This window comes from Brachycentrus maculatus, unplaced genomic scaffold (assembly GCF_059751285.1).
Source record: "Brachycentrus maculatus isolate JH-2025_06_01 unplaced genomic scaffold, ASM5975128v1 h1tg000036l, whole genome shotgun sequence".
Lineage (NCBI taxonomy): Eukaryota > Metazoa > Arthropoda > Insecta > Trichoptera > Brachycentridae > Brachycentrus > Brachycentrus maculatus.
The window spans coordinates 763,546-779,912 of record NW_028280790.1 but is presented as its reverse complement, the minus strand read 5'-3'; the positions used below and the strand labels follow the sequence as shown (position 1 = coordinate 779,912).

Here is a 16,367-nt window from a genome sequence, read left to right as displayed (position 1 = left end):
ATGAAATATTCTTCTCCGTCTTAGTCCTCATTACTTTGTGGGTTGTGACCCATATCGAAGCAATGAGTCTTCTCCAGTTATCCCATGACTACGCTGCACGTAGCGCTCCAACCACCGAGGTGTCTGCTGCTGTCTTAACTAGATCGGTCCATCATGTGGGCATCTTCTTCTCCCTCTCTTCCCCTCCAGGCTACCGATTGCAACTAGTCGTTCCAGGTTATCCTCATTGCCACACGCAACGTATCCAAAGAACTGAAGCATCGGTCATGTGCAGACATTGGCCAGAGTCAAGCCATTCAAGCCATCCACGAATGAATGAATCTATCAAGAATGAAATATATTAAGCCACAATATACGATAAATCACAACTTAATTTTCTTTGAACCCATGTAATAAGTACTGTATTTGACATAAATTAATTTTTTGCTAAAACACTGTTTTTGTATTGAAAACATAAGTTTTTCTTCCAAATAAATATACGGTTTTCAAAAGTTATTAAAAGGTTAAAGTAAGAGAGTTGAAAAAATATAATTTTTTTTTTAATACATATTCTAAAAAAGTCAAATTCCAATATATATTCTAAAAAAATTTGTGTGCGGTAACATTTGTGGCCCCTAGTACGGCCGGTCGCATTCTGAATTTGAACATTTGATATCTCAGCCTTAATCTAAGTGGTTTTCTTTCTCCAGACTTTTGCTGCATTGGCCGTAACCGTTGGTCTGTGGATCTACTTGAGTTTGTGGGTGGAAAGTGCTGGATTTATTACATTAGAAACTAACCAAAGCTTCTACTACCAAAAAGATGTCACCATGAAAGTAATTCCGCTGTTTGAATACTGATTTTAGAATTTCTTTAAAGTAAAAAGTTGGTTAAACACCTAATGTTAACTGTTATTTCAGGTATGCAGGTGGTACAACCTGTTTGCTCTATTTTGGCTCACACAATTTATAATTGGATGTCAGCACATGCTTATTGCTGGAGCCGTTGCCACTTGGTTCTTTACCAGGTAAATTGAATCCAAAAATGAGACAGTGTATATATTTTTGGCGCCTTTGCTCGAAGTTTGTTAATGATACCTCTATCAATATGAATAAAAGTCTACGGTTGAATCCTTACAAATTGATTTAATATAAGTATGTATAAAAATTATGGTTTTATTAAAGTGATTTCTATGGAATCAGGTAACATAAAAAAAAATCACATTGAAATCCTGTTCATTTAAAATATTCTAAAGTACACTAACATATAAACTATTATATTGTTCCTCTGGCTCTCTAGCAGGGTATAGATAAGTATACTAATTAGGGTCATATACCTATCACAAGTAACCTAATCATAAGTAACCTAATCGCAAGTAACCGCAAACCCAACTCCGATCTGTAAATAGGTTTTTGACTTCTCGCGCTGTACCAAAAGTAAGCAAATAGAACGCTTATAAGCGTCTCTCGCTCTTTACCAACAGTATGTTAAAGACGCCCTTAAGCCGATGATAAGACGTTGATATCATAATTATTTTAAATTACAAAAATAAAAATTAATTTAAATTTTAGGAACCAGAAAAATATGTCTTCACCAATACTCAAGAGCTTCTACAATCTGGTCAGATTCCACTTGGGTACTGTGGCCCTGGGTTCGCTGCTGATTGCCATTGTGCAAATGATGAGAGCAATCTTAATGATCATCCAGAAAAAGTTAAAAGGCTCAACAAACAGTATTGCAGAATGCATACTCAAGTGCTGCCATTGCTGTCTCTATTGCTTTGAAAAATTTCTGCAATACCTATCAAGAAATGCATATATTGAAACTGGTAAGTATTTAAGACAATGTACCATCCTGATGGGTCACTTCCACACAGCTTGGTGACTTGTCTGTATGTGGTTTACAATTGAGATCCTACCCACCAATGGATATTAAATTATTTAGTATCAATAGAGAATATCGTTTTCGGCAAATAAAAATTACTTCATTCTGGTGATTAAGGTATAAAAACTTCAAGAAAATAAGCAAATGAGTTACAGAAATATACGGTATCCTATTTCATTTTTAAATAAGTTGGACAATGCTTGAATTTTGGGCTCAAAGGCAAATCTCTTTCATGCTGCTTTCCAAAAAAATGTATGATTAGGTTCGTTCATACCCTCCCAAAAGGTTACTGTTTTATTGTGGAATAATTATATTTGATGACCCCCGTCCTACTCTGTCAAAGAGACACCTGCCTATCTGTCTACTCATTCTATCCTATATTTTCGTATGAAACCACAATAAATAATACAATCTGACATTAATTAATTAGCCGAATGGAAGCCCTTAACTAAATGCTCCACCTTCAGTGTTAATTTATAGTATAGGCACACCCTGGACCATTGTTTACGGGGAGGGAGTGGTAATTACATCACAAGGGGATGTACCTACATAAATATCTAGAAGCCCAGGGGATGGGCAAACTGTGTATTGTTTTAAATTGCAATACATATTTTAAGGTGTGTTTTGTTTTGCCTGAACAATAAAACGATACCTGAATATTGGGTGTGGCAGATACTACATATATGTAGCTATAAATTTATTTAAATTTTAAACTATTAAAATTTTAATTTTTGATATTGGCTATGCATTTACACTACATACTTTTCCATGTTAATGTTCCTTTCCTATATTATCCACAAACAATAGTAAAACAAAACACGTATCAAAACACCTACGTGTGGTAAATTTATATTCTACTTTAATTTACTCTATTTTTAATACATATTTCTCAATAATAAAATTACATTGTTTGTATTGCTATGGAGAATACAGTTAATATTTCTTTAGGAATTGATATTAGATGTTGGATGTAATCACCGCACTTTCAAACAATTAACAATCAAGCTGTGCCAATCTGATGGCGTGCTTTTTACCTTTTTTCTTTCAGCTATATTTGGCTACAGTTTCTGCAGAGCAGGACAGAAAGCCTTTGGTCTACTTGCAAACAACGCTCTCCGAGTGGCGGCAATCAACTCGGTTGGAGATTTTATTCTTTTTTTGGGAAAGGCATTTGTCGTCATGGTTACAGTCCTTATTGGTATAGAACTTATACAGGTATGATAAAATTGTTATTTTCATGCTGTCATAAAGTATTGTAAATTAAACAGAAGAAAGTAGAATTCCACTTATAATAAAAAAAATTAAACTTTGTTTAATAAATTTCTGATAAAGTTTAAGAATCTTATCGTTGACATATTAAAAATTATTTTAAATGGCAATTAAAAGGTTAAAGATGAGGTTCGCAATGTGTAGGGTAACTTTTGTGGTTTTTTATACATGTTTTTGAATTGTTTTTCAGAAAAAAGAGGGAGTTCAACACATGTGGGTCCCTCTGGGTATAGCAGGAGTTATAGCATATCTCACATCACACTGTTTCATGACGGTTTATGAGGTAACTAAATTATCTGTTATAGTCTGTATGTTTTTGATAATTTTTAATGCCTTGATTTCAAAATAACATTCAACTGAAAGGATCCTTTTGTAGATGATAACTGATGGCTTAAACTACTCAAAAGTAAATTGAGTATCAAAAAATTAAATTAAAACTTATCAAAAAAAATTCTTTGCAGATGGCCATTGACACAATTTTCTTGTGCTTCTGTGAAGACTGTGAGAGAAATGACGGCATCTCCCGTCCTTATTATATGAGCAGAGGCCTCATGGAGTTTGTGCAGAACAGTAAGAAAGCTCTAGAGGTGTTGGATGAATCAGAAAAGCCGAAAGAAGCATGGGGACCACCTAAAACAATTTCAGAGAGTATTAGATAAAGTGTAAAAATATTGTCAAATAGAAATCTTTAAATGCTACATATAAAGAATTAACTGTGGAAATTGTCATTGCAGAAACCATTGCAATATACATAGAAGATAGTGTGAAAGTATTTTCTTCCTCTTAATCATAGCCTCTTAAAAGATACCCTTTTCAATATTATGATCCATTCTATCGATTATACTGTATAAAAACTTCTATAGAAGTGGTGAAGGCGCTGCTGTCGCCATTTTCAATACAAAAATAATTTTGTCCTTGCAAGAATTTTCAATTGCACTGCAAAACTGCAATCTCTCCAACAGAGGTGTTGCACTTGTAACAGTCTCAAATAATACGCAACTTAAGTTCAGGTATTAAAAGATCTTTAAGGAGTAGTTAAGCTCGAAGATGCTACATTTAGAGATACATGCTATATTTCTTATTAATGATACTCTTTTATAAAATTTTAAAATTCCTGTTTACATATCATATTATTATTTGGTGGCTGTGGTTAGATTAATTTATATTGAGATATTACTATTCTCACATTGGAGGAAGGAAGAACTTTTGTAACAGTGAATATTAAATTATTAAATATGTTTATATTCGTGTTGTTATATAAATATTATTTATATTTGATTTCATTGCAGTTTCCATTTAGAGATGTTCGACTATTTGTTTATACAAAAAAAATTACCAGAATAATCAATTTTTAATATTTGAATCAAACATTGTATATAATTTTTTCAGTTAACTTATGATAAGGAACCATCCTTAAAGTTATCATATTATAGGAAAAGTTTTTTAACAGACAATATAGTGATCAGCATAGGCAGTTTTTTCCTTACTGAAATATAAAAAAATTATTATTGGAACAGAACATTTATTTATTTTTACTGAATATCATTAGATACTATAACGATCTGTTGACGGATACCCAATATAGATCTCTAGGTCTAGCCTGGCTACTAAGTGAGGCAACGGTTCCTTCACATCCTCAGATTTGACTAAGTGATTTTCGAGGATACAGCTTCTTGTGGACACCAGGATGACACATTCACGTAGTATGTGTACACCATCCTCAATGCAGAACCTGCGCCATCTTTCTTTAAGTATTTCCACTTTGGTTCACCACTCTTGATCAGAGCTCATTAGGGGTAGTCCATTTGGCCAACATGCAACAAGGTTCAGGGCCTGTTGGGGTTGTCTCAATGAAGCATTACAGCCGCATCGTGCTGCGGCATTCCTAACACTAGTAACCATAAAGTACTGTGCAAATTTATGTCTTCAAAAGAAAGTATATATACAGAATATCACACTCAATGAGTGCAGATATGTCAAAAAACTGTTCTTATAGTAGTGACTATAAAATAATATTTTTTTTTACACACAAACCTTTATCTTCCCTTAGTCTAAGTTATCTCGTATGTATGTATATCGTAGTCATACAGGAGAAGTGACCAAGTGCATTTCTTACAAAAACGTGATCGTTGACTATTTGATATCTTACTAGCCTAATATTGCCCTGAAAAAAATCCCAAAGGATTTTAAACTTGTAAGTATAATATATTGACTTGTCAATAATGACTAACTGCATTGATGTTTATTTTCTTGCCAAGCAAAAGTGACTTAAATGGCCCTCCCGAACATCTTACGTTTTGTTAGTTGGTCACTTTCTCCTGTACGACTACGATACGTCTTTAAGGTGTAAAAATAAAACAAATCACGCTCCATACACTTTCTGTATTCGAGTTAAGATAATAAATTCAACAATACACCAAACATAATAAGCACATGATTACATAATATTACAATATTGGTGAGAGAATATGCGCAAGACCAGCTTGCTACTTTTATACACATTATTTACCTATTTACAAATATTTTAAGAATTACTCCAAGAGAATTACACACTCAAATAATTTACATTCAGGTTACACAAGTACCATTCTATACATACATTCATATTAATCATATAAATAATTATTTTTGGATACTAAAACTTATAAATTATATTACAATAGTGTTGCTTTACCAAACAAGCAATAAAATTATTGAGAAATCTGAATAGTGGCATTATAAAATAAAATATTATTTTTCCAGTTCCCTTAATAATTTCATACTACTTGTTAACACTGGTCCTAATAACACAATTTATTATATGTACATAGGTATGTGATCTATAATCATTTTGACCGCATAATATTGCATTTTTAAATGTAAAAGTTGTATATATCGATATATTTATTGCTCATAGTTGGATGTTTTTACAATACGTATATTTTTAATATTGTAAAATTGAAATATACAATAAAATGTTTAAGTTTGGTAAAGCTTTATTGATCTCCTACAACCTACACACGTGTGGAAACACAAGGACTACCTACAAGTACCAGGACTACATATTATAACAATATGTTGGACAATTACAATTTTACATCTACATCAGTTGCCTTTCCAAGATGTCTTTTTTCACGACAAAATATTACAAAGTAAAAAAATTATGTCTGTAAATTTTTATGTATATTGTGAAAATTAGGGTCACTAAGAAGAATGGACACTGAAATAACACGTTCTTATAAAACACACATTATTCACAAGCACCTGTAAAATAGCGATCAGTTTAATTTCGAAATTTGTGCACCATCGTAAATATATCTGTGTATTTTATTGCACTTTCCCTTTGTTTCATGTCTCATTAGTTAAAGTCGAGTCCTATTATAAAATTATGTATACTAACCCAATCACCGCGTCTGCGAGTATCTAAGGCAAAAACAGTTTGCGGTCCTGACGCTTAGAATCTCAATTTCTCAGAACAGAGTATTTAAATAATGTAGCTTATTCTTCATATAGCAGGTAAAAGTAACTTCTTGTACAGGCAAAAGATAAAATTGGGCTTCGATAATTTTTAGCAGCAATCAATGAAATATAACTGCGTGTCATTGCGCCATGTGACACTATAGTAACTTGAGCGCTTGTTTTGAGAATGAGAGATGCACAGTAAAAAAAAAAGTATTTTAATTTGTGTCTCTTTATTTATTGTTGTGCTTAAAATAACCAATAAAATAAATGGTATTTCTTCACTACGCAGCGCTGATGCCATCACAAAAGATGCGGGGATTGGGTTAAATAAGTGATTGATTTGCTTAAAAAATTTGCATTAATTTATGAACATAACATTTTAAAGTACATATTAACTTTTGAAGATTTTAAATATCAAACAATAATTTAAAGTTTTTATTGGACCTTTTCTTTAATTCACTCATTTGATTAAATATTTCATTAAAATACATATCGGCAAGCTGTAAATTATTGATCTTTTAGGACACTAAAATGTAAAAATATAAATCTCACTGAGCAAAAAAATGCATTTTACTTTGATACTTTTTTTCCTAAATACTTTTAGGATAAGTCCCATTATATTATGAATAAAAATACACAATAATAAGGACAATGAGTTATATTTCATATTACGTATATAGTTTTGTGGCAGACCATAGCTTAAGCATTTTGTTAATATGCAGTTGACAAATAACCACCGGTTGCCATGGGCATGCGATGAAAAGTAGGATGAACAATATTTTTTTTATTTTATGTATCGGTAATTTAATATTTTTGTATATCAAACCTCACCATAAGCCTAACCAAATTGGATTAGGACGTTTATGTAGTCATGTTAATAGCAATGGATTTCATAAAATATACAATAAATTGATGCAGAATATCTCACAATGTATTATTATAAATGTATATTATTTTGATTAATAAATCTCTTTTATGCTTCATTTCCATTGGGAATATTATTATTGTTGTATTTTCAACTGCTGAATTATTGCAATTGATTGTCACCGATAATCCATATCAGATCCACAAATATTGTAATTTAAACACTGTATCGGGCGGTTTCTTGTTATTTTTATGAATATCAATGAAAGACTCGCTTTTGGGTAAAGTCTATTATTATTTCATTTATCATATACCTGAGATGAAAGGACTCTTGTGATCCCAAACAAAACGGTACAAGATGAAAGACATTTTCAGTTTTCAATACGTAATCTTTTTTCAGTATGAGCGTATTTTTAAAAAGAAATGATTATGAAATATTTGTATTTTTAATAAAAGAATATAAAGGACAAGACATAAAATGAGACACTATGTATACGAGTTACACTAAATGTACACGAGTTCTGCTGCATCATATAAAAAAATATGTTTTGTACTCAAAAGGTGGTATAGAATACAATAATTTAACATGAGATATATTATTTAATGCATTTAGTGTTTCACAAAAGGCAGTGATTAGCGATTGGGGCATTTGTACTCGATACAAGGGTTTTTAGGAATATTATTCTCTATACAATATGTACTAATATTATTAAAATACTTATGAATGATTAGACAAAGAATGTTCACAATATAATGTATATTCACATCTAACAATCACAATAATAAAATAAGAAAAGTTTTGTTTTGTCCGCGTACACATAACATTACTACCTACATCACAAAATTCTTTCACTTTTTATAGTTTGAGTGCATTATGAGGTGAAAATTATACATATATAAAGACAATTTTAATTATAAGAAGTGTGAATATTAGTTACAGTTTTATTACTTGTGCTATCTATCCTTTATTATTATAAACACAAAAAAAAAATTTAAATCGTTAAAATGTTCACTGTTATGACTGCTATAGCAGGTAATCAATGTCATTTGGGAAATGTCAGCTATTAGCTGTCAAACAATACTCTGAAAAATATTATGGGGAAAGACATTGTATCCCCAAATTGTGTCTACACTAAAAATGTTTCAGTACGTGAGTTGTTTTAATTATTATTCAAAGAATTTAAAAGTATACAAGTGCCTCCTATATGAAAAAAGCGTCCGAGAATGTGTCAAATAATTCTAAATATAAAATAGAATTTGTGTTTATAGATCATCGAAAAAAAATTAGGAAAATTTACAAAACAAAATCAATGAAGAGTTTTATTTTAATTTTTTTATAAATGAGGGAATAAAAGCAAACGTGCCACACTGCAATAATCGATATTTCACAGTAACCAAAATAAAAAAAATAATGATTTTTACCTTTCTTTTTAAAACTAACTCATTTTATAAATATTTCCATGCATTTCCATTGATAGATTTCTATATGAGGCATAAATTTTATGACAATAATCAATTATTAATATTAATTAATGTGAAGTGGTGATTTTGCTTTTATATTCCGTTAATTTAGTCACACAATTCCATGACAGTGAAAACATATATTTTTAATGTTTTATTTTATTGTGAGTTATTTTGGTTTTAAAATTAACTTATTGGACCATCGGGTTTATAAAATTATAGAAAGTATTTAAGTAGTTGGTTTTTAAACAAAAATAAACTCTTCCATTTATTTTACACATATTTCGTTGTTTTGAAATTTAAAAGAATAAATACAATGGCACAATCGAAATTAAAAACACCCTTAGCCTGTAAAATCAGTACGTAAATACAATTGCACTTTTTTACAATAAATTTAAATGACTCCAATAAATTGATAAGATTGTTAACTTTAAAATCACAAATATTTTTTAAATCACAAACAAGAATATCAGGTAGTTTAGGCGATATGTATAGAGTACAATAATTGGAAAGTATCAAAAACAAAAATGGAGACAATGCAAAATATTTGTAGTGTACCTGTATAACCAATATTTTTCTTGATTTATAGTGATTTTTCTTTAAAGCCAGAAAATTAATGCCAGTATTTTTTTTACATGACATTTTTTTATTCGCTGAGAGTGTTAATTTTGTTGAGAACATCAATGAATATATCATTAGATATAAAAATGTGACAGCTGGAACATCAATGGCTCAATTTTTTAGTGATCATGGTCTCCTATGACCAAAAATGATTTTGGTATATGTACTTATTTTTTTATGGTCATGTACCGAATGTCATCTCCATAATTTAATTACTCATTGGAGAATACATTTATTCAAGAATTTGACACTTTGCAGCTATGTACTCATAAGTGTTTATTTACTTAGGAACTCGAGAAAATCAAAAACAGATTTACATTTACACATTTTCTGCATAATTTGTGATGATTGTTTCAAACGAGAGCATTTTCAGTTTGATATAATTATTATTGGATGCGTCGCAAAAACTGTTTAAAAGCAACAACAAAAAATTACACATTCTGAATAAGAGATCGTTAAATCTATGAAATTTTAAGAACTATAATTCTTCATATTCTCAATATTAATATTTAAAGCATTTACTTTCTGGTTAGTCATTTTTACTTATTTATTTTTCAACAAAAATGTTAATATTATTAGTATGTAACCACTCTGGGTATATACTAATATTATTAACATTTTTGTAAAAAAATAAATAAGTATAATTCTTCACTTCATTTTTGTTAAAGTACTTCAAAGAGGTTTTGATAATATATTTTTATGTGGAGGGCTCATCGGTTCCTATTATTCAAAACAATTTATGATAGTTTGAAAATCATGGGGTCCCAAAATCTGTTTTTGAATATCTACAATATAAGTTCCATAAAATAAACACCATCTCCATCCATTTAATTACAGATATCAAAGTTAGTAAATGTTAAAAAAAAAAATACATAAAAAATGTATATTTATTATATAAAGTAGAAAAGCACAATTGTGAAAGTTTTCTTATTATCTATTGGACCGTTATTGAATCTCAAAACGTATTTAGTTAAGTAAAGAATAGTATGTTATAAAAGAGAAGTAAATATAAGTTAAATTTACTTTAAATATAGTGAATCACTGGAATCAACCTCTCGGCAATTGAGTTCTTCAAACTAAACTGTATGATCTAATTCTGGGGATTAAGATTTATTACATTAAAATAATTTGACCAAAAATTAAGTAATATTGTAAATGAATAGTGTTCAATCGTGATGAATTTTTGTGATGAAATGTGGCAAAACTGCAGTTTTAATAATCTTCAGTTATTAATAATCAAATAGGTTATTAAAATTATTAAGTCAATATTGCAGATAATTATACAAAAACTTTATGAATCTATCCAAAGCCATCCACAGATATCTCAATAAGATCTTTTTATTTTATCGAACAAAATAAATTTGAATTATAAAGCACGGATCCAACATCTCGTTTTTACTCTTTGTTTGGATGGCAAGGTTCGTCCATACTCTCCAATAGGTTCAGGATATTATACTTACTTTTATTGTGATCTTTTTCAGATAACATTCGTGTAGTTTTCATCGGTAAAACAATGAGAAAAAAGTTAAAACTAATGATGAAAAATTATTGCCATTTTTGTTGAAGTAATTAATTGTAGGTACATATAAATGTATATAAATAAACTATTCAAATTATCTTTTTAGATAAAATTTTTGAACATCAAATAAAAAAATTCATTGCATCAAAACATGGTCTATGCAGTACACAGTACTGCTCAATCTGTGTATGTGTTAACATATCTTATTACAAAAACCACATACAAAATTAGTTATTCAATACTTTAGTATAAAATGAAAAATACAAAAGAATAAAGCCGATTTTTAAAGAAAATAACAAATATTATTAGTATTACTGCCTCCTAGATTAATACAATGCTGTGGTGTAAAATAGATTTAGCATGCGTGTACATAATCTGCTACTATGACAATCATCACAAATAAACTGTATAAAAAAAATACAATTTGATTATTTAATTTTCATTGTTCCGAAAAAATGGTAGTCAATAAAGAAATTATTCTTTATATGAGAATATATTTACATTCAAAGTAAGATAATTCATTTTTCCATTACAATGGTTGCTTTTCAATACATAATTGCAATTAATTTAAACATACAGTTCAATCACTTCAAAACTAACACACATAACTGTACATAAAGTTTTTTGTCTCAACATTTTGTAGTTCGCTCACGTATGTCACCAGTATCAGGTGGCATCTATTAACACATTTCAGACGGGTATTTTTTACGCCTGTAGTGTTACGCCGCTGGCGATGGGATTCGATAATTACATACATATAGTTAAGACCTAAACAAAGAGATTGGTATATAATATATCAATCTCTTTTGTTTATGTCCATATAAAAACATTGGATAATTATTTCTAATTATTGGATAATGCCTTTGAAATGAGAAAAATACCCTTCCCGTAAGCATCAATCGACCGAATGGGTAGAAATACCTTTCCCGTCCGAAGTGTGTTAATAATAGTAGCGATGTTTTATTTTGGTCAGACGAGATTATTTTTGCTTCAGAAACATTTGCTGGCACACCAGGCATGAAAATTTCTCCATATGATCATGCGGCGGCAAAAGAAAAATGATCAGCCGAGGCTGGTAAATTTAAAGAACACCGGTACACAAAGTGTTGAAAACGTGAATTTAGGCTCATGATATAATTTCGATAGGACATTTTCACATTCAAAACAAAATAAAGCATTATTACAATAATATTTGCGTGCTATCGAAATATGGCGCTATAGTAATTATGCACTTTGCTTTGAGTAAGAATCACAACACACAACCGATGCTGAACTAGAGTTCATTTCTGTAATGCTAGAGCATTACAGAAAAACAATGACTCACTGTGTCAAATTGTTCAATATTTTCTTATGAAACTGTTTATTTTATGTTCTATAAATTAATACATTATTGTTGTATGTTTCTAGTAGCACAATAAGAAACACAAGCTACGCTTCAAAAATTTAATTTACTTGAAAAATGCTATATAGTGAAAACTTCAAAAACTGGTTTGCCACTAACAGTTAATTTGACATTACTAAAATTCACATAAGCTAACATCATCCACAGCTTGTATTTGATATAGAAGGCACTGATTGATATATATACATATGTGTATGCATAAAAAAAAAACATTGTGCAATTTAAAAAAAAATATCCTCATTGTATGACTAATAAAGGGTTCACCATTCTAAACCAGATTGTACATCCATACTGGTTTTTGAGCAAAACTTACATCAACTTACAACATGTCTCCATACTGGTTTTTGAACAAAATATGGTAATCTTTCAATTTACTGGATTCAATTTGACTGATTGCTTCAAAAAATATTTGTGGCATAATTAGCACAAGAAATCAATTATGTAACTATATTTTTAAATAAGAAAACAAGTATAAAACATTGGTGTTCAAATATCACTGTGTTCAATTTAAAAACACTAAGATATTGCATGGCAGGTTTATTTTAAAGTTTTATTTTTATTAATAGAGATGCATAGTAAGACCCCGCTAACAATAAGAGACACGTTCAAATAAGTTATCGGTGAAACGAGGTAACACGGAAATACTTTAACACATACTGTAATGACATCAATCTACATAATTGTAGATTTGTTACAACAAATCAGAGTAACAGAATCCAACAACAAAAATCAATTGCTAATACCCCGTGTGACTTTGGAAAATCCCAATACTGCCGCATAATACTGAACCAGCACTAAGCGGGGTTATACTATACATCCATATTGTAAAATTAAGACATTTTTAAATGTTTGGATTGATAGCGAGATTCAATTTACCATTTTTATCCTAGCCTTTTTGATATCATGAATTATTTTTTTAAATAAACCTGACAGGAAAAAAACCTTTCCCTTTTTTTTAAGATTATGTATTTTATAATATATTGCTTTCAAAAGGCATATTAAATTTATAGAATATTAAATTACATTAAACTCACTTTTTTACCAAAGTATGCATCAGAATAGCACCCAATTACATAATGTGCAACAAAAAAAGGTCTCGCATTTGTCCACATATTTACTTTAATATTTTAATATGTACCTTATAAAGATAATAAATTAATAATGAAATAAATAAATAATAAAAGATCGAAATAATTATATAAATTAAATTGAAATCACGAGTTTCCATTATTCAAATATATTTTATCAAAAAATATAACATAAAAAATAAATGAAAAAAAAATAGTATGGATCAGATTCATCATTGCAGATATAAATTAGTACTCGCCTCAGATTTAAAGGTTAATAACATATCGCTCACTCCTTTCAAGAACGTCATAAATCAAAAATGGTCAATTTTCAGTTGTGCATGTTTTCGGAATGCCCAGAAAATGTATTATATCCCAGTAAAAGAGGCATATTTTTAACTTAATATCTACCAGCTACAGGGCAGAAAGTGTTGTTTTTGCATTTTGAAGAAAAGGTATTGTTTTATTATTTTTTTAAATATACTAAATATTTTTCAAATGGAGAAAAAACCTTCAGGATTTACCTAAAAAGATCTGTTGCACAGTAAAAAGTTCACTAAATGGCTTGATATTTATTTTGAATACATTGTATTATATTTTTAAACTTTAAAAACGTTCTCCTGAAAGATCAAGTTTTTTGATTAATGACATTCTTGAAAGGAGTGATCGATATATGAAGATAAGTTATATAGATTTGAATCGTGGAGTTTGTTCTTCAGAAGATATCGAGGAGAGTCAGAGAGGGGCGAGGCAGTGTTGAGAATACGCACAGCTATAATAATCATCTCACTATATGACACAACACCCGATAGGAATGTCCAGAAATGTAAAATTGTACACAGAGTTACCTACACTTTTCTACATTCGATAAAAACAAATATGTTCCGATGAAAGGTTTACAGTAGAAAGAGGAATACTGACAATAATAAGATATTAATCATATAAGCGTAATACGAGTGTATAAAGCTTCGGATCGAGAAGTCTTAAATCTCAATATGTACACGATATCGTCAATAATTATTGCTAAACTCAGCTCCAAACAATAGATATTCAAATACTTTTCACACGGTAAAACAAATTATATACACGGTAAAATCTTTATAGCGTTCTTATCGACGGTATCGCTAGGAGAGGCTAAACAAACCTTACTTAAATCAAATTTATTAACATCTAATCAGTCGTAATCGTCCAGAGAAAACAACAGAACGGGATACACCCCTCATCATCCGCCGCGCACCGTCGCGACGAATGACTGCGACGAATAATAAAATTTGGCACCTTCCAAAAACATTATTTATGCAAAATTTCTAGTCGCCGTAAAGTAGAAAGATGGTATTTACAAAGTAGCGTCAGTTAAGGCTATAATAAATATTAAATACTCTCGCATACTCGGTAACACCAAACACATTATAAATATTTGACAGGTAATATAACACGTCTGTAAACATTATCTACGGAGCGAGGAGGAAAGCGGTCAACACAGGCCGCAGCACTGCTGCGAGTGCAGGCGACACACTCCTCCCGCCGCCAGCAGCGAGATGCGAGCGCGCTGCCCCTCCAGCACCAGCGGCCGCTCCCGGCACAGCTCGTTCACCAGCAGCAGGCTGGACGCGCCCGCCGACGCGATCTTGTCCCGCACGATGCTGCCGCACGACTGCGCCTTGTACAGCCGCCCGCGCCCCAGCAGCCCCGGCGGCCACAGCTTCTTGTGCACCTGGAAGTAGCGACTCAGCAGCCGCGTCTTCTTCAGCCCGCGCTTCTCCGTGCCCGCAACCTTGTGGCAGTTCTCCTTCTCTTCAGTCCTTGCCACGGGACGAGGAGGCGAACTTAAAAAACGGCGAGCGGTCGACTCGACGGGGGCGGGGGACTTTGGCGTGGCTTTCTCCGGTGCCGGATCGGGTTGCGGGGGGCGTCTTCCGAAGAATCGACCCGGGTGGAAGAACCCCCGAGGGCGCGGCGCCGGCTGCTGCGCCACAGGCAGCGCGTCCGCTTCTTGTACTTCGGTGATGCGGTTGAGAGACTGGCTCTCCCGAAGGCGCGTTTCGCCGGCGCGGCGGCCCCCACGGTGGCGCCGGCTGAGGCTTCCCCCGCCACCGCCGCCCCCGCCGCCGCCCCCTCCGCCGTCGCTCCTCCGACCGTCCCCCCCACCTGCACTGCCCCCACCCCGCGCTGCCACCTGCCCGCCACCGCCGCCCCCGCCGCGCCCCCCGGCTGCCCCTTGCTCCTGAGAATCGCTGGAATCATCGTGGGAATCCCTCCGTTGTGAGATAGGCTTGTGTGTGGGAGTGTTGAGATGCTTCGGTGGCCGCTTTTTGCGCCCCTCGGAATCTTCGTCAGAGGCGTCGGAGGAGCTGCAGCTCGCCGTACGATGGCTCTTGTGATATTTAGTCCTTCTCTGGGCGTACAGATAAGCTTTTGCGAGATCCTCAGCCTCCTTGTTTTGTTTGACAGATAATGAACTATCATCTATGGAGTGTTTCAGGGGTCTGATGGGGGATGGCATGGTTTTGTAAATTTGGGGACTAGGGTCGAGCGTGTTACCTCGAATAGGTATGGTTATTGTAGATGAATCTTTAATGGTAGTTGTGAGAGTGGTGTCATCTTCGCATAGGAGTGGTAAGGGGCTTTTCAGAGCGTCACCTCTTGGTAAGATGGCGGCAGTCTTGATTATCCTAGGAATGGAATAAGCAGTATGCGTGGAGTCGGTGTTGATAGAAACTCCAGATTCAACAGCAGACTTAGGTCTGCCATGTTCCCCATAACAGTTATTTTTTTTCCCAAAAGAAGACATCCACCCCATGGTAGTTCCCATGCCAGCGTTGCCGAGCCTCATTCTTGTATTCTCATCGTCCAGATTGAC

General features: G+C 32.6%; 2 protein-coding genes across 4 annotated transcripts in view; one reads left to right on the top strand and one right to left on the bottom strand.

Moving 5' to 3' along the window:
- Positions 1 to 7,398, top strand: part of LOC148312674 (choline transporter-like protein 1) — a 19,468-nt gene extending 12,070 nt beyond the window's left edge. Inside the window, exons 8-13 of the mRNA XM_088275462.1 lie at positions 690 to 815; positions 900 to 1,006; positions 1,551 to 1,807; positions 2,912 to 3,078; positions 3,323 to 3,415; positions 3,594 to 7,398. Of these exons, the coding sequence (XP_088131588.1) occupies positions 690 to 815; positions 900 to 1,006; positions 1,551 to 1,807; positions 2,912 to 3,078; positions 3,323 to 3,415; positions 3,594 to 3,791 (948 nt within the window). The 3' untranslated portion in view covers positions 3,792 to 7,398. The remainder of the gene's footprint in view (positions 1 to 689; positions 816 to 899; positions 1,007 to 1,550; positions 1,808 to 2,911; positions 3,079 to 3,322; positions 3,416 to 3,593) is intronic.
- Positions 5,495 to 16,367, bottom strand: part of Snrk (SNF related kinase) — a 54,752-nt gene continuing 43,879 nt past the window's right edge. For all 3 annotated transcript variants that reach the window (XM_088275135.1, XM_088275148.1, XM_088275141.1), the window contains one exon: positions 5,495 to 16,367. In XM_088275135.1, coding sequence (XP_088131261.1) covers positions 14,982 to 16,367 — 1,386 coding nt within the window. In that variant the 3' untranslated portion in view covers positions 5,495 to 14,981.